The sequence below is a fragment of the Glandiceps talaboti genome, chromosome 5 (assembly GCF_964340395.1).
Source record: "Glandiceps talaboti chromosome 5, keGlaTala1.1, whole genome shotgun sequence".
Taxonomy (NCBI): domain Eukaryota; kingdom Metazoa; phylum Hemichordata; class Enteropneusta; family Spengelidae; genus Glandiceps; species Glandiceps talaboti.
Window position 1 is genome coordinate 15493531 of NC_135553.1, and position 19241 is coordinate 15512771.

The window sequence follows — 19241 nt, forward strand, 5'->3', positions numbered from 1 at the left end:
GGCTGGGCGTTTAGGTATTGCCGCTCAGGCTGTACGCAGTGCCGCCAGCTGAGAGACACATCATATCTGGGACCGTGCTTTGATATTTGTAGCTAGTTTCTGCACTTACAGCGCATCAATTTTTAAAACTCATACCATGGAAGCAATTTTTTTTCTGCCTTAAGTTGGCCAGCAAATTGTTTTTTCCACTTTTGGCCTGCAACAATTTGCTTTCCGAAAATCCTCCCGCACCCCTCCCCACAAAATCAAATGATGTACCCCTAAAAAGGGAAACTGTCAAAAGTCTGCACTTACTGCACTGCTATGTATGTAGGATGTTTATATCGAGTAATTGTTTGCAAAACGTTCCATGTAAATCTTTTAAACTTAAATTTATCACCGAACAGTTTAAGAAGAGAATATTAGTCTGTGATTTCAATTATTTTACTTTTGTGACTTTTAAATGTAAAGACAGCCCTGTTCAGAACTACTGATAAGATTAAGAGATCATAAATGGTAGGATACAACTTTTGTATTGATTGAATAGCATTTTGAGGATGTCGTATGTATCTAATGATACCGAAATCTGTATGCTGACTGCACGATGTACAAATGTTGGGTTGGAATAACGGGAATATTGACATAACTTGATCTCGACAGATCGATTCCTAGTCATGAACAGAAATATGTATTCTGGACAATGTGATTTGACTATTAAATGATAATTTCAGAATGGTGCAATACATACAACAATTTTACTTTTCTTGATGTAATGCCAGAGCTTTTAATAATTGCTATCACTCACCACGGTATAGACTTGGCATGTGGAGCAGATGGGGGGGGGGGGGGGTATTGATTGCGCCCTCAAGGGGACCACTTTGTAAAGAAAAAAACGAAAGAAAACCAGCAACGTGGTTTGATGTCGTTGTAGGCAGTCCATTTTCATCATTTCGTATTTTCATCTGGTAAGTTTTAAAGATACTTATACTTATCACAAACAACCACTTGTTTATTTTTTCTGGAAAACGTTTCTTTGTAGATGTACACCTTTGAAAATGGTTTTACATTGGCTTGGTTTCCTCTAGCTTCGTGAGCATCGAATACACATGCATGTGACATGTCTGCCTATCAGTATCAATATATCATTCCTTTTCATCACTCGCATGACATTCGTTCTACAGACTTATTTTTACAATTTTAGAGAATTGCAGAAATATTTGCGAAAAAAACCTCTGTTGTAGCTGTAAAACATGACACTTTTGGCTGTGAGAATCAAGAATGCTCGAATGTGCTGTGCTAGCATGCTGCGTGTTTATAAGTTGAACTGTGACCTTTTACCTCAATTTGACCTACGAGAAAGCCGCCATTTATTCAGTGGAGTGTCGTCGTCATCTACCCTCGCCGGAAACTCAGAATTTCACCGTGCTTTTAGAAGTTAGACCACGTTTATCACACCGGCGTGTACACCACCAGAACATAGTCACGCTTTTAGACTAGAAGGGGGAATTTTGACGTCACGATTGTAAGAAACCCTTGCCGTGAAAAGCGAACCGTACCAACCGGTGTGTAATAATACACAAAAGTGCACGCTGGTAGTGGTATATGAAATATATTGACCTTCAACAAAATAGTGAGAGAAAAAACACCCGAAAAAAACGTAACTAACGCAGTCTGTAAAAACGGAAGAAGAGTGTGAAATGGCTGGAAATTTCTGGAGAAGTTCACATTACCAACAGTGGATACTTGATAAACAGGACATTATGAGAGAAAGACAAAAGGAACTGAAGGACCTGACGGAGGAAGACTACCAAAAGTTGATGATATTTTATGCAAATTTGATACAGGCGCTGGGAGAGCAGTTGAAAGTGAGACAGCAAGTGATTGCCACAGCCACAATATATTTCAAACGCTTTTATGCTAAAAATTCTGTGAAAAGCATCGATCCATTACTTGTATCCCCTACGTGTATATTTTTGGCATCAAAGGTTGAGGAATTTGGTGTGATATCCAACAGTCGGTTGATCACTGCCTGCCAAACTGTTGTGAAGAATAAATTTGGATATGCGTTCGGAAATCAAGAGTTTCCGTACAGGATAAACCATGTATTGGAGTGTGAATTCTTTCTGCTAGAAATGTTAGATTGTTGTTTAATTGTGTACCATCCATACAGACCTCTTATACAATACGTTCAAGACATGCGTCAGGAAGAACAAGTCCTACCTTTAGCGTGGCGAATTGTTAACGACAGTTTACGCACTGATGCATGCCTGCTTTACCCACCGTATCAGATCGCATTTGCATGTTTACATATGGCATGCGTCATCTTGCAGAAGGACTGCAAACACTGGTTTGCTGAATTGAACGTGGACTTGGATAAAATTCTGGAAATTAGCCAACTTATTTTGAAACTGTACGATCTATGGAAAAACTTTGATGAGAAGAAAGAAGTTACAGAACTAATTGCAAAGATGCCAAAACCCAAAACTCAACCACCAGCATCCTCCAGGTCATGAATTCATGAGATGAAATATACAAAGTCTGAAGGTCTCCAAAAACCACAAATGTTTTATTTCTACTATCAACTTTCATATTGTATCGATTGATTAATTTTGCAACACACGAAATACAGGAGGACTCAGGACTTTGAAATTGATAGCTATTTAGTTTGTGACACTAAACAAAATACTAGTTTAGGCACTGTTACCTTAACCTATTGCCTCCCTACATAGTGTGCTATGGCTGACTGACAATGTAGCCACGTCTTCATACACGATTTTAAGCAATTCAAAATGAAGCGTTGAAGTCATTAAAAATACAAGTATTATATTACCAATATGTCCTGACTACTAAATTTGCATTTTGTTTCAAATTATTATCAGTTGATGCTAGAGATAGAAATTGCATTTTGGAATAAGAAAACATAGAATTTCTGTAATCATGAACTTTGATTTAGTGTTGAACACTTTCAACCCATAGTTGTAGTAGTAAATGATTAGCTGTGAAAGGATAAACTAACTTGATGTACAATATACTGTTTTTTTTATATGTCATATAGGTTAACTTTTGTTTCCATGACATGTGTTCTCCCAAGGGTAAGAGGAGAGTCAGTAAGTCATTTCATGAGCTTTACCATTCAATTAGTAAATTAACACTGCAGTGTGCCCTCTAATGATCGCCATATTTTATTGTTGTGATTCAAAATGTGATAAAAACTGGCATTTCTTGTGAGTCACCACATAGTAAGAGATAGGGGAACACCAGATTTGGTGCATCACTAGAAATTGTGTGCATCAGTGGTGCGTCAAATTGGCTTACAAGGGTACACTGGTCACCACATAGTAAGAGATAGGGGAACACCAAATTTCGTGCATCACTAGAAATTGTGTGCATCAGGCAAATTGGCTTTTAGAGGGCACACTGATTAACAGCAACCCAGGTATCACTAGCTAACTTGCACCAGTCTAAACTGAACATGCTTAGTTGCAAATTATTATGGTATAACTATGAAATCTTTGGTGATCAAAAAGATAGCCTGCAAGGGTTTGGGTAACTTGTAGATTATCTGGTTACAAACAGTGACCCCCAACTGCTGACCTCAGTGACTGCTTTAGTGTTCATTGTTGCTATGACACTGCACTTCCCACAGTGCAACATTCAAGATGGCAGATTTGAAAATTTCTATTGCTGATCACAGGATTGATTGTAATCTATATGTTAAGTTACATTTTTGAGTGCATGTATTTGCTGATACTGACTGTACTGAACAGAGTGGGGTGAATCTTGCAAAAAAAGGAAAATGGACAAACTTTGATATGACCTTTGAGATCTGTACTATTGATTCAGAGAACTATCATTTTATGTGCTATTAAATATGTATCATCATTTGTTGTAATTAAAGAATTAAAATGTAATTCAAACCGTATGAAAGTGTTGAAAGTTGAATATTTTGACCTTGCACTCAATTCACAGTTTTTGTATTCCAGGTCATCGAGGGGAGGGGTTATAGAAATGAGCACTGGGTGTCCATATGTCTGTCAGTCTGTCCATGGTCAGCCATATATCGGAGAACCCCAACTCAATTTCAACTAAACCTGATACAAAAGTCAATGACTATAATCACTATAGAGTACATATGCACGTCACTTAAATTTGTGACCTTCATCTTGACTATTGTGGCCATATTTGTCCTAAAAATACATATATCTCCAACACTTAACAAATTCCTCAATAATTTCAAAACAGTTTGATACCGAGAGTCAAGTGTGTACACCACATTGTTAGAGGCAAGTTGCTCATTCAGACTCTGACTTTTAGACCTTGACTGTCATCTTAAAGGGTCAAATTCAGATAAGTATTTTTCGGTGTGCAACAAACACCCCCACCAAAGACTATGAAGTTACATACTGTGACTCTTTAAACAAAAGTAGCTACCAAAGACCACAAGGTTACAGAGTGTACCCCATTAAAACAAAAGTAACCATTAAAGACAATATTAAGTTACAGACTGTGTCCCTTTAAACAAAAGTAACTACAAAAGACCTTAAAGTCACAGACTGTTCCTTTAACATCAGGCCCAGCAAAATAGAACGACATATTTCTTTTGTTTGAGAATATTATTAAAAAAGATACTAAAACGTAAGTACATGTATTATATTTTTATACCATTCCTATCATTATTTGCAGTTTACAAGTACACATGATGAAATCTGGACATTGGACGTTCGTTGAACAACCAGCGATGTAAAGATCTCTGCAATTCATGATTAAATTCATGATTTCAGTATCTAACTAAATTAAAAGTGATTATCACCATGGCAACTGAAATAATTCTGACATAAATCTGACCAAGCATTTTACTTTGACCTGGTTTTGACATGGAGATGATTTCAACGATGTAAAGGAAACATGTCAAACCTGGAGAAACTGATCTCGCTTTGCAGCAGGCATGGGTTTGTATACAGTACAGCTGAAATTCCTGGTAAAATATTAGCTGGAAGTTATGTGTATGGACCATTAGGAACAGAGTTAAGAAGAAATCTGCAACAGCAATGGTATGTACAGGTAATGTTAACGTATCATTTGTCAACCTTGGTGAAATCTCTATGCAGCATGGCATTTCCTCCAACTTGACATTTTTCTAAAATTGCAAGTAATTGTAGGTGATGTAAAATAATGAAATTACTCTACAGGACCCATAGTTTATGAAAACAACTTTATTTCCTAGAGTGGCATTCCCCTTTGAATTGTTAATACTTCATCCCGAGACTATTGACTTGCCTCTCAAGAAAATCAGAATGTAGTTTGCAATGAGCTGAAATCATATTTGTGAAATTTTGCAAATTATATATGCTGATAATTCTGACTGGTAATTTATCCTTATTTCATCTGCCTTAACCTGGTGTGACCTGACCTGACCTGGTGTGACCTGACATGGCCAGGTGGACCAGTATGGTTACCTCTCAAGACCTGATATATGGTGTAGATAGTTCGCAGTTAATATATGATAAGAGTGGTGGTGATAATGGTATGCTGTCGATATCAAATCCATATCAAAATAACTCAGCTAATGATCAGAGTAGGTAGGTATGATCAAATTTCAATATGGATATGATTGCATCCAGTCATTTCCGTTTATGTACTAGCAAGGGTGGTTACATGCCTGTACCAACAGCTGGATCTTTGAGACTAGGGTGTATCTATCTATCTGCAATGTTTTACCACATCTCCAGGACAGGGATAAATATATGTAGAAAACAATATCTAGCATTATATTTTTGTAACCTGAGGATATGGTAAAGTGTATAGTAATAATAGGTAAGTAAAAGCTAAAGTCAAAGTTGTATGCCATGAATCTGCTTGATATTTTTGACTCCATTCTATTCTGTATTTGGACACAATATAATTGTAGTCTACAGTAGAAATGATTTTGGCTTGGCATTTCTCTCCTGGGACGTGAAGTTTTTGACACAAAGATAAACACATTCCAGCTTTAGACTAACAATAACGGAGACACAACACACACAGCAGGATCCTTCACCCAATCACATTGAAAAGTGATAAAGCATTGCCATTCTTTTACAGTGTACTAGAAATTGGCTTCTGCTGAAAAAATATTACACATCGCATTTGATGATTTTAATGACTTCAAGTACTTACTTTCCAGTCAACATTATAACATGACTATTTCTACATCCCCACTGTGTGTGGCACCTCTATAATTGTTTACTTTCTAACTGATAATCAACATGGCAACTTGTCTACTTCTACATCCCCACTGTTCACGACACCTTTATAATTGTTTCTTTTGCATTTGAAGTTGTCCAAGTTTGCGTAAAAGATATCATATCACTTGAGTGAAACACCGATACAACATTTGTATTGTAACAGTAAGTAGTGTTAGATATAAATCTAAGAAGTAACTCAATTTGATATTCATGTTACAGCACTGCTGGGGATTATCAACTCTATTTACAGTCATCTTGCCATAAAGGTATGTTATATATTTTGTATTCTTTATAGACAAAACTTAGTGTGATCAGATGTTATTCCCCAATATTTGTCTTCGTTCAGCCAAGGAAAATATGAGTGATCTAAGGGGTCTTTCTCACTACAAGTCAATAGATAGAATTATATAATAAAGTGAATGAATTCATCCAGTGTGCTTAGAGACAACTGCGATCACATACTCCCAACCTAAGACAGTTAGGTAAATTATTAGTATAACAAATGTTACCACTCTATGTGGTAGTAATGGCTGAATGTCTGTTATTGTATTCCAGGTATTCTATATCAGTATCCAGCAGCACTAAAACTACTCAGCTATAAACTACCATTTGGTTTGGCTGAAATTGGACATTGCTTCAGGAAGAACATCAACAATGATAATATGGATAAATTTATTCTGAAGTAAGAAAGTCATCTTTTGATCATATAATTTATTTTATATAACAATACACATGTTATTATGTAAAGGTAATATGTATATTCAGATGAACTGCAGTAGCTGTACTTGGAGCAGTTTTAGGACAGTTTTGTCATGTATGATGACTTACTTTTGATGTTGAATGCACACATTCTATAGTATATTGAATTGTCTATACAGATAAAGTGTACACATTATACGATGATATTAAAATGATGAAAAATAGCATTGGGTCCAGTCAGTCCTCACCCAAGTAATTTATTGTGTGTTGTAGGATGTGTAACAAGACTGACCCCAAAATACACTAGTTACAGCTGATGTTTCTGTTCAATAGTAATGAACTTATTGCTAAAATGCTGCACTGGCTCTGCCTACACATTTTGTGTCTCAAATGTAACACACTCTAAACAGGTGTTTAGATACAGACCATTTGACTGAATTTCAGACAAACCTGTCATTGTTACAGTAAATTGTAATCTATGCAAACAGACTAACTCATATGGCTTCATAGGGGTATGTCATGTAACAGCCTATTAATCATTCTTATTATCACTTTACACTGTTTAAAACTTTTTGAATTACAATATTTAAAACTTTATTTGAAATATAGAGAAAATAAGAAAATAATATTAGAAATCCGGAAAATCGCAAGTTAGTATTACTGTACAATTAATATCTATTATATTTCCACAGTTTACCAGAGTTTACACAGATGTCTATGCAGTTCTTCTCACCAGCCAAGATAGCCACAAAATGGATGGACACATGGCAAAGACAGAGAATTATATGGTGGAGAAAGGTAACAACATTTTCAGATAATACCTGTACCATCTAATTACAAATCAATGGTATAAAATAACAGCACCCCATGATGCGTGAGTGCAAGTGTGGTGTACTTAGGGTATTTATGCACTTGTACTTGCAGTGTTCTCTGCAGCCAAACTTTCACAAGTGTTACGAGTGAAAGTGCAGCAAGAAATGTGCAAGCACAGGTACAGATATCCCTGAGTACCCATACTAGAACTCACGTTTCATGGGATTCTGTTATTAATGAGACATCCAAATTAGTATATTCAGTGAAAATTTGTTAGAATGAACAAAATGAGATTTAACCGTTCCATTCTTCAAAGATAAAAACCATAAATGTTATGTGTCATGAACAATAATTTCTGTATAGTCATACAACCTGAAGTTGGTAACATTTTCCAATTATACACACTAATCACTTTGTTATATCCACTGTTATACAATTTAATTGATGAGATACAGTAAAGTTTGAAATGAAAAGTCGACTTTAGACTGTATTATAAAGAGCAACTTGATATGTTTATTTTCAGTTTGCAGGAAACTCATCAAAGTTTGGTTATTTTCACGTTTGCAGGAAACTTGTCACAGTTTGGTTATTTTCAGTTTGTAGGAAACTCATCAAAGTTTGGCTATTTTCACGTTTGCAGGAAACTTGACAAAGTTTGGTTATTTTCAGTTTGCAGCAAATTCATCAAAGTTTTGTTATTTTCAGTTTGCAGTAAGCTCATCAAACTTGTATTTGTTTATTTTCAGTTTGCAGGAAACTCATCAAAGTTTCATCTGACAGACATCAAACAGTCTGAATCACAACAGACAGTAGAGGTGCAATATGAATTCCCATGGGGTGTTGACTCCATAGAAAGAATTACTAACAGGGGTGATGCTGACTTGTTGGAATTGCAGAAGGAGACGGGTATAAGTGTCCAGGTGAGCTTTGGTATTAACTACATATGGTTGTAGAGAAAATGAACAAAAAACAATCAGTAAGTTGTGATAGTCCGCATAATTGTTTTGGCAGTACTCAAGAAGATTAGGTCTAAAAAATGCTCAGTATTAGTACATGCACATGCTGTATTCATTAATTAGTTTTGAAAGTTACATAAAATGAAGGAAATTAATTGACAATAGAGATAGGAGTGTACAGAGCCAGGTTGTAATATGTAACTGTTACCATGGCTTTACCTTATATAAAATTGCCATTACTTTGCATCTTCTAGATATGTCATAATTCATTTACTGTCATAGAGAACAGCAACATTCACATGTATGCATATTGTGTGTGTGTGTGTGTGTGTGTGTGTGTGTATTGGGGGGATGTGCATATATATCATTATCATCATCATCTGTCAATAAAGCCAAATTTTAATGTTGCTATAAATGTTATACGTGCAGGGTAAATTTGGTAGAAGAACTGTTACACCTGTGGTAATTGAAACTACAGCTGGTCTGGATAGAGGTATATTAGCATATTTACTTGATGCACATCAGGAGAAAGAAAGAAGTGATAAAGGAAAACTGAGAACTAGACAGGTAGGTGGTATAATGAAGCAACAGTGTTTTTAGATTTTGTTAATCAAAGAAAAAGTCCAGGTGGACTTATTTCTTCCTTTAGTACACTTTTTGGACTTATTTCTGCCTTTGGTACACTTATGGTGATTACAGCTATTAGCAATTTTAGGTGATAAAAGAGCACCTTGGTAATTTACTCAACTTTCAAATCTTGTAAAGAAAAGATTTTTTGCAAGAAATAAGGTAAGTGTGGTGTCATCACTAGAGGTTTTCCCATAAACCATTGCATGAAATCCTCAAAGTGGTATGCAGAATACATGTCAAGTGCAGTAGGGTTTAATACTTTACAAGATTTCAAAGTTGAGTAAGTTACTGAGGTGCTGTTTTTTCCAAATATCATAGCATTATAATCAATCCAAGTGTACTAAAAGAAATTAGGAATGTTTTGTGACTGTAGTGCAGTGACTTGGCTGCCAGGAAAATGTAGACATAAATTCATTTAAGCTGTTACAGTAGAAATGGTGTTGGCGTGGTGTTCCACTCATGGGACATGATGTTTTTTTAACACAAAGATAGACACAATTTAATTCTAGACCCATAGCAGTAACAGAGACACAACACACACAGCAGGATAATTTACCCACATTGAAAAGTGGCATGGCTATTCTTTTACAGTGCAGTAGAAATAGGATTGTGCTGGAAAAACTACACGATGGACTTCATTACTTTAATGGCTTAAATATTTACTTTCCAACTGATAATCAACAAGTTGGCATGTCTGCTTCTACATCCTCACTGTGCATGGCAACTACATAAGTGTTTCCTTTCTGCCTAAGAAAGTTAACAATTACCTATATAATGTGATGACTAAGTTGAAATTCAAATATTTTCTCTCATCTATCACTCTGGATATCTTGTCTTTTTGTTACAACTTTTACTGATAAGCGTTTGTACATTATGGACATTACTTGATCTATATTAGGATATTATCTCACTTTCACAGCCCCAGTGAAATGTTGGAAACAAAATCATGCTGAGCTTGAGTATTCTGACTGAGAGCTTCTCAACCAGTCTGATTAACATAAATTTGGCCAATCATGAAAGCAATAATAAAGTAAACTAAAAAAAGCACACATATAATTTCATTGATTTCATCGCAAGAGTAAACTTTTGAACTAGCACAAGAGAAAATACTGTGGATTGATATTTTTTGTGTGAAGCAAATATAATTTCATTTATACTTTCTATTACAGCTTCTAAGGTTCCACACCAGAATAGCACCTTTCAAAGTAGCTGTAGTTCCAGTAAAGAATACAAGAGACTTACGGGAGGTAAGGATGTATGCATACATGTACCTTAAACCTGCACTAACTGTAACTGGGGTATTACTTAAAACCAGGAATTTTTGCTTATTTTACTAGAAACAAAAACGCAACAAATTACTGACTAAAATGCCTTTTTATACATTAACAAAATGTACTAGTCTGGTGATTTATAATAAAAATTAGTTTTTGAGATCTAGGTCTAAAATTTTCTAGTAGCAAAAATATCTAGGTTTACAGTATGATATCGATCAGGCAACCAACACTATGTTCACTGAAAATTGTTATCATTGTTTAGAAACTGTAGATGTCAATTAGAGTTATATTATCAACAAGTAGTATGGTATTAAGTTGAAATCAAAATTCACTGGCGACACTGATTTTTAGGTGCAGACCATGAAATCAAGTGGATTGGATATATTGCGCCATATTATTTTTATTTTTATTTTATTTAAAGAGGGTTAAAACTCATAGATAATGTGGTTAGCTGAAAGCGAGTCTTCCCCAGGGCCCTCTAAAAGACAACAAAACAGGATTATGTGTATTGCTACACAAATATATCTAAATTCAAAACTGTTCACAGTATACAATATAATGATTAAGTCATTACATCTAACAATATTATATTTAACAATACAGTTTCAAAAAAATAGTCCAGTTGCAGCCAGTGCAGCTTGAAGTGACGAGTAGTGACGAGTATTTTCTGACTGATTGAAGAAAAATATTGGAGAATAACATAATTATACCAGCACCAGTAATACCAAATAAACATTGGGGAAACTAATGGCAACTTTGAATGTTTTGACTCATATTTCAAACACAGCATAACCAGTGATATAGGCATGTGTTGTCATGATGTAGAACAACCTGGGTATAAATTCCATTATGATAATTTTTTTAACTCAGCTTGTACTTGGTATAATGAATTGTATATACCTCTTATTGTTTTCTAGATTTCAGAACACTTGGCAAGAGATTTACGTAAAGCAGGAGTAAATACTTTATATGTCTGTGAACCACAAACATCATTGGAACAACAATTTATAAGGTAAACTTTTCAATAACATAAAAAAATACACTTATTTATGTTTACACATGTCAATATACTAGTATCTATTCTGCTATGATGATTATAAAATATCTTAGATATTTTGATTTGAGTAATCAAAAGTAGATAAATATCACCAAGTGAAAGTGGCAGTTTGCCATATGAATCTTTAAATTGAACCATTGCAAGTGGTGTTTCATCCATATAATTAATTGGTTTTTATCATTGATTTTTTAACCAATCAGGATGAACCTTGTAAAATTTAGATACCTTCCCATCATGCTGCTTCAGCTTTCAGCTAAGTATGAATGTAAGTGAGGAGTTTGAAAGTTCTGTTATACTTGACACTTCATAGCTGTGCCACAGTCTATGAAATCTGGTCACATTATTTATCAGATTTCATACCTGTGATTGTCCTCTGTCAGATATATTTGGTGATTTATGTAAAATTACAATACAGTCATATTAGATAAAATAATTCAAGTGATTCTCTTCACCAGATTGTAAATGTGAGATTGAGCACAATGTCATTCCTGATTGCTTCTTAATCCTCTTTCTATATGGGGGGGGGGGGGGGGGGGGATTTGTTTTAGACCAAAAAAATACAAGTTGGGAAAAACAGAGTCACACATTTGTGATTTTAATCCAAATTACATTATTTTTATACTATCAGATTTGATGAAATGGGAGTTCCATTCACAGTTGTTATTAATGAAAAAACATTAAAAAATGGCATAATAGCAATGAGAAACAGAGACACAACTCTGAAGGTAAGACTAGTCAAGATTACTCTCTTTGGATGAAGTGGTGATATCCCTAAACTTAACATTTTCATTCTTATGATGTGAAATCCAGCAGGAATGTGTTTCACAAATTCTATTGAGTGTCATGAGGCAATGAAATACCATGCCGCTGTGTAAATGATAAGGCTTATGGATAAATAATTAACATTGCTCTTGAAATTGTTAAGCAAATTCTTCATATTCTATATATAAGACTTGCTTGTCATTTTTGTGGCGGATCATGGATGTATATGGATATTAAAATCAAATTGCTAAATATAAGCCAATTCTTCAAACTCTAAGACTTGCTTGCCAATTTTTCGCTGGATGTATATGGATAAATCAAATAACTAAATATAAGCAAATTCTTCAAATTCTAATAAGACTTGCTTGCCAATTTTTCACTGGATGTATATGGATAAATCAAATAGCTAAATATAAGCAAATTCTTCAAACTCTAATAAGACTTGCTTGCCAATTTTTTGCTGGATGTACATTTATGTGGATAAATCAAATAGCTAGATTTAAGCAAATTCTTCAAACTCTAAGACTTGATGGTCATTTTTAGCTGTAGGTAAATTCTTCAAACTCTAGCACTTACTTGTCATTTTTGTGCCGATGTATATTAATAAATCACATAGCTTATTTAAGCAAATTCTTCAAACTCTAAGACTTGCTTGCCAGTTTTTGGCTGTGGGTATATGGATAAATCACATTGCTAGATTTAAGCAAATTCTTCAAACTCTAGGACCTACTAGTCAGTTTTGTGCTGGATGTATATTGGTAAATCACATAACCAAATTTAAGCAAATTCCTCAAACTCTGGGACTTGTCATTTTTTGCTGTAGGTATATTGATAAATCACATTTCTAAATTTAAGTAAACTTTTCAAACTCTATATATAAGACTTGACTGTCATTTTTTGGGCTGTATGTATGTTGATAATCCTCTTTTTAGTCCCCGCGGACGAAGTCCGGAACGGGGACTTATGGATTGGGTTCCGTCTGTCCGTCCGTCCGTCCGTGCGTCCGTGCATCCGTCCGTCCGTCCGTCCGCAGCCATTTCTTGGAGATGCCTGGACCGATTTTTTTCAAACTTGGTACAGGGGCAACATGCTATGGCATACATATGCACGTCAATTTGTTTTATGATACGATCCAATATGGCCGCCTAGCAACCATTTTGTTTGCCAATTTTCCCTGTCTAAAGCCATAACTCAGACATGCTTTAACAGATCTCATTCAAAGTTGGCATTACGACAGTGTTCTATGACATACATGTGCATATTCATTGTTATCATGATACAATCCAATATGGCTGCCTAGCAGCCATTTTGTTTGTGAATTTTCATGTCCAAAGCCATAACTCAGACATGCTTGAACAGATCTCATTCAAAGTTGGTATTAGGACAGTGTTCTATGACATACATGTGCATATCCATTTTCGTCTTGATACGATCCAATATGGCTGCCTGGCAGCCATTTTGTTTGTGAATTTTCCATGTCCAAAGCCATAACTCAGACATGCTTAAACAGATCTCATTCAAAGTTGGTATTAGGACAGTGTTCTATGACATACATGTGCATATCCATTTTCGTCGTGATACGATCCAATATGGTTGCCTGGCAGCCATTTTGTTTGTGAATTTTCCATGTCCAAAGCCATAACTCAGACTCCATTTTCATCGTGATATGATCCCCATACCCAACCAATCCTTTATTGTTGGAGGCATATTCCATGTCCAACAAGCAGACACAACATATCTAAGTCTGTTTGTTTTAGGTTCACAAATGTTGTTGCGTGATCAGAGTAGTGATAATTCCTTAAAACCCAATTATAGCGGGGACTATGTCATTCTCAATGACTTGTATGATTTGATTTTATTCAGGAACAACTCCACATCACTGAGGTGACAACACTGCTCCTGAGGAATTTAGCAGTAGAATAAATATGATAACTGCAAAAGATGGTACAGGTAGTGATTCAGCACCGGACATATGATATCAGCTGTATTTTAATATCTTGGTTAACTAATATGTATCTCCTCATCACAGAGATGACAACCCTTCTCATAAATCAGTTAGAAGTAAAATCAGATACCATGGCTGCAAGAGATTATCCAGATAGCAGTTCATCGCATATACTGTTATACAGCTCTATTTCAATATCCTGTTAGCTATCTCTTCACATCAACATAGAGACAACACTTGTCATGAAGCATTCAGTAGTAGAATTTATATGATGGCTTCAAGAAATGAGACAGATTGGAATTCATCACATGCACAATATTTCAGTCTCCTATCTAAGTATGTATCTCCACATCACCAAAGTGAGAACACTTCTCATTGTGAGCATTTTGTAGAATAGAAGAAGTGGTGCAGATAGCAGTTCATCACATGTACAGTATTTTGATCTCCTAGCTGAGTATGTACATGTATCTCCACATCACAGAGATGACAAACATTTCTCCTGATTCAGAAGGATATAGTATTAGAATATATGCGATGGCTGCAAGAGATGATACAGATTAGAGTTCATCATATATACAGCTGTGATATCCTGGTTAGCTGTATCGTCACATCACAGAGATTGCAAACACTTCTCCCGAAGCATAAGAATGGATACCATGGCTGCAAGAAATGAGACAGATTGGCATCACATGTACCATATATATTTTGACATCCTAGCTAAGTATGTATCTCCACATCACAGAGCTGTCACTGCCACTCCATCTGATGGATGACAAACACTTCTCCTTATTAATATTTAGTATATATGCGATGGCTGCAGGAGACATTACAGATAGCAGTTCATCATATGTAGTTGTATTTTGATATCCTCAGGGTTAGCTGTATCTACACATCACCAAAGTGACAACCCGTCTTCTTCTAATTTAGTAGAATAAATACATTGCTGCAGGAGATGTTACAGATAACAGTTCATCATGTGTACAGTTGTATTACCCTCCACATCACTGAGGCAACAACACTTCTCCTGCAGCCTTTTATAGTAGAATTAATAATGGTTGCAAGAGATGATACAGATAGCAATTGGTCATGTTTATACTGTGCAGCTGTATTACAATATCATATTTTACAACATATCTGTAATTTCTAATGACTTATGGAAATGATTTTAACTTGAACAACGAAAACCCATCTACCTAATATATTTAGAGCCATTTCCGTGTGAAATTTGGCTAAATATGTTTGACAAATCTTTCATTATATTATAAGAAGTGTTTGAAATAGCCATTAGCAAGTAATTTCCTTGTAATTTTTAAATGTATTTTTCTGTGGTGCTTGGGACCAAACTTTTTTTGTGTTAATTTTTTTACAATGATTACTTCTGTCACCCATTGATTTACTAAAAAGGAAAGTAAAAAAATGGCATTAAATATAAGTAACATATGAATTTCTCCAAAATATTCATGTAGCACATGGGCCAAATCTTACTACTAGATTAAACTTTATTCAGTAGTTTTGATTTTTTTTTTTTAAATTCAAAATCAAAACTAATGCACCATCATGGCTGTTACAACAAAACAAATTGCCAAATACACAAGGAAATGTGGCAGTAATTATGTAATCAATGTAGTTGCATTTTCTCAGTGAACTTAGAATGATAAATCAGTGAAGTGTACTTGTAGGGCTTCATTCATCTCTCATCATCTCCACTCTCACAAAATTTAAACACATGTTTCTCCTTTACCTAGCTACCATACATTGTTTCAGGTGAGTTCATATCATGGTTCAGGAAGCCCTCCAGGGTCTCTTGTCATGTATTATACAAAATGAACAGATTACAAGTAATAAAACCTACCAAGCTGGACTTTCTTTCAATCCTTCACAACTTTCATACATGTCCACTAAGACATATACTCCATGGATTTTCACTTTGGTCAGTATCTAATGATTAGTAACAAGTATAACAGCAGATATATTATATCAATCTGGTCCACTTTTTGATTGACAATTTGTAGAGTAGAAGAATATATATATTTGTTTTCATTTTTATATCAAACTGGTTGTTGAAGATAAAGTAATAAACAAATAATTTATGTTTCTGTTTCTTAATCAGGACACTGGACTGTAAATGACCATCCTGTTTGGTTCTTTCAGATGTAACATTAAACATATTAAGTATAGAGCAAACAATCTATAAAGTGTTGTTTTTTGTTGTTGTTGTTGTTGTTGTTTTTGTGGGGGGGGGGGTTTGTGTGTGTGTGTGTATGTATGTATGTATGTATGTATGTGTGTATGTATGTATGTATGTATGTATGTATGTATGTATGTATGTATGTAATGTACAGTATGTATGTATGTATGTATGTATGTATGTATGTATGTATGTATGTATGTATGTATGTATGTGAATTCAGTAAGCCTCCAAGCTATAAACCCCAGGAGTTTCGTGATTGAAGTTTAATTAATAAGAGGATAAACAATTATAAATTCTTCATAAAATAGAAATGGTTTTTACTACCGAAGACAATACAATTCATGAATAAAAAGTTTATTTCAAACAGTAAATAGTCCAATATTTGCACAATAGTGACTTTTTGTGTTTTCTACTAACAGCTGAACAACCCTATGTTTTGGCCCTGACTAAAAGAAATGAAACTATACACATGAATCATCATTAATCCTATGTGGATGGTTTGAAAAAAAATGAGGTGTTAAAGTATAAATATGGTCGTCAAAATGTTAATGATCGTTAATAAGTGGAATGGTACATAGTATAAGTTCTGACTTCAACTAACAGTTTGTAAATTCAACACTAAGTAAGACTAGCCTACCTGCTATCACTACACAGGTCCTCTATCCTAACTGCCATTTGATAGCTGTTCTCAAGTCTACACAGCTAGCTAGGCTTAGTCTTCCCTAACATTTACACAGTAGTTATAAGTTTGATTATGAATGGAAACCCATCACCACATGTATACACTTGCCTTTTTCGAAGTGTTCGACCCTTTTTTTCAACTGAGCAAAAGCTAATAATGATGATATATTTATGATTACAAAGACAAAATAATATTTTTATATGGTAAAATTCAGATAGAGAACATCAAAAGTATCGTTTCTTTTATTCATTTCCTCATTCCACTATTCTATATCAACATAAAAAAGAAATTAAAACACATCCGCATCACAGTTGCTTAACATTCTGATAGGAAATATTACAGCAATTCGACAGAAAAAAAAATATGTATACAGCAGAATGGAGGGGGGAGAGAGAGATGCCGCATGCCGTTCACCTTATGACATCGGTGACTAAGTGAAAAGCATTGTGGGAAGATATCACGTGACTACCGTAAACTGGCGGCCATTTTCGCATTTTGTGTTTTCAATAGAAAGACATTGGTAAGTATGATACATAAAATCGCTGCCTGCTGACACATACAATGTGACCTTGTTGTTATTTTGACATGATAATGGGGAGCGGCGATTGTAGACTAAAATTTCGCCGCGATTTCTTATCTGATAATGGGTTAAAAAGATTCTCAACACTTCCAACGACGTTCATTCACTCGGCCATCGTGACCATGTGTACTAATGTATTGTGTTCTCTCGTATTCGCTCTCAGTGTGGCCTGGCTTGTCATCATTTTGCATTAGCTTCGACAAAGTAACTGGCTATGAGTTCAGCAAATGTTCATGTAATACACTTTCATGCCGTACTCTCGATGATTTAAAACGCTCATTTTGATGTACATCCACGACCAGGCGATGCATGTGTACATCGTCGTCGTTCATTGTGACAGTGATGCAGCATGCAGTGCTGTCAGATCAATGAATTGTTATGAAATTTCTGTAACATCTATCTGTTTATTTATGAATTAGTATTTCTTTTACAAATTCTCCGTAAAATATCTTCAAACAAGCATATTAGATCGATCGTGAACATGTGTCATAATCACTGCGATTAGACTTCCGGTTTTATCACATTCGTCATTCGCTTTGTTTGTATACCCGATCTCATTAAATCGTCACATTCGACTTTCTGTGTTTGTGGAAACGGGTTATGTTTTTGTTCATATTAAAGTATCTGTAGCATGATTCAAATGTTATTTTTTCAATTTTGCAAGCGTTAAACATCTAGTTGCACAATAAACCCATCCACCATTAGTGCTACAATGTAATATAACGGCGCACAGACTAAAGTCAACAACAAAAGTTTCGCTTTCAATTACACAGCCATGGTGGCTATTACAATGTATCTATGTTGAACCTTTATTCAATACCAGAATTTCCCCCAAAACACCAAAATATGCTTTTCCCAATTTCATCTTGCTATATGATATTGTTGTTACACACATTCACAATTGTTATATACATGTAGGTCATGTCATATCTAGGTCAAGCACAGATGAATCAGTATTAATTATGATAAATGAATTGATGATTTTAACCTGTATCTTTTGTCTCAACTTTGTTGTTGGTGACAGTCCAATACGTGTTTCCATAGTTTTAACACCTTAGTCACCTAACTCTATTGCCATCATTGACATTGAATGTAAATTTACATGTATGTTGTAGTATGAGCAAACTACATGAATCATTGCCAAATTACATCAGTGCTACGATATATTCTTTATTATGTAAATAGTACTATTTCACATGATGACGTACTTCTATATCAACAAAAAATAATTGATGTTCAAGTAAATTTTGGTGCAATAAATGTGTCTAGTATATAGTACTACTAAGTTACTTTTAGGGTGACACTTGATTTGTATTCTAAAAATGTAGTAATGGATTTATGATTAGGTATAAAATGAAATCAGTGGATATAAATCACCACTTCTTTAGAGAAAATTGGTTTGCTGTTAAAATTCTGTTATTTTGTATGTATGTATGTATGTGTGTATGT

General features: G+C 34.8%; 3 protein-coding genes across 4 annotated transcripts in view; all 3 read left to right on the top strand.

The window, feature by feature from the left end:
* LOC144435139 (SUMO-conjugating enzyme UBC9-B) overlaps positions 1-19241 on the top strand; it is a 177195-nt gene that overhangs the window by 148550 nt on the left and 9404 nt on the right. Inside the window, exon 1 of one of the 2 annotated variants that reach the window (XM_078123703.1) lies at positions 17619-17732. The exons of the other annotated variant lie outside the window; for it this stretch is intronic. The gene's annotated coding sequence lies outside the window, so the exon portion shown is untranslated. Of the gene's footprint in view, positions 1-17618; positions 17733-19241 lie in introns of those variants that run through there. 2 annotated transcript variants of the gene reach the window in all.
* Positions 914-14583, top strand: LOC144435915 (DNA polymerase subunit gamma-2, mitochondrial-like). The gene is made up of 12 exons (XM_078124557.1): positions 914-944; positions 4663-5030; positions 5418-5558; positions 6423-6469; positions 6759-6885; positions 7595-7700; positions 8462-8635; positions 9101-9238; positions 10471-10548; positions 11493-11587; positions 12261-12357; positions 14258-14583. Exons 2-12 carry the CDS (start codon positions 4885-4887, stop codon positions 14315-14317), a joined length of 1209 nt encoding a protein of 402 aa, XP_077980683.1. The 5' UTR covers positions 914-944; positions 4663-4884; the 3' UTR covers positions 14318-14583.
* Positions 1351-3850, top strand: LOC144435127 (cyclin-C-like). Its single transcript, XM_078123686.1, has one exon. It carries the CDS (start codon positions 1677-1679, stop codon positions 2490-2492), a length of 816 nt encoding a protein of 271 aa, XP_077979812.1. The 5' UTR covers positions 1351-1676; the 3' UTR covers positions 2493-3850.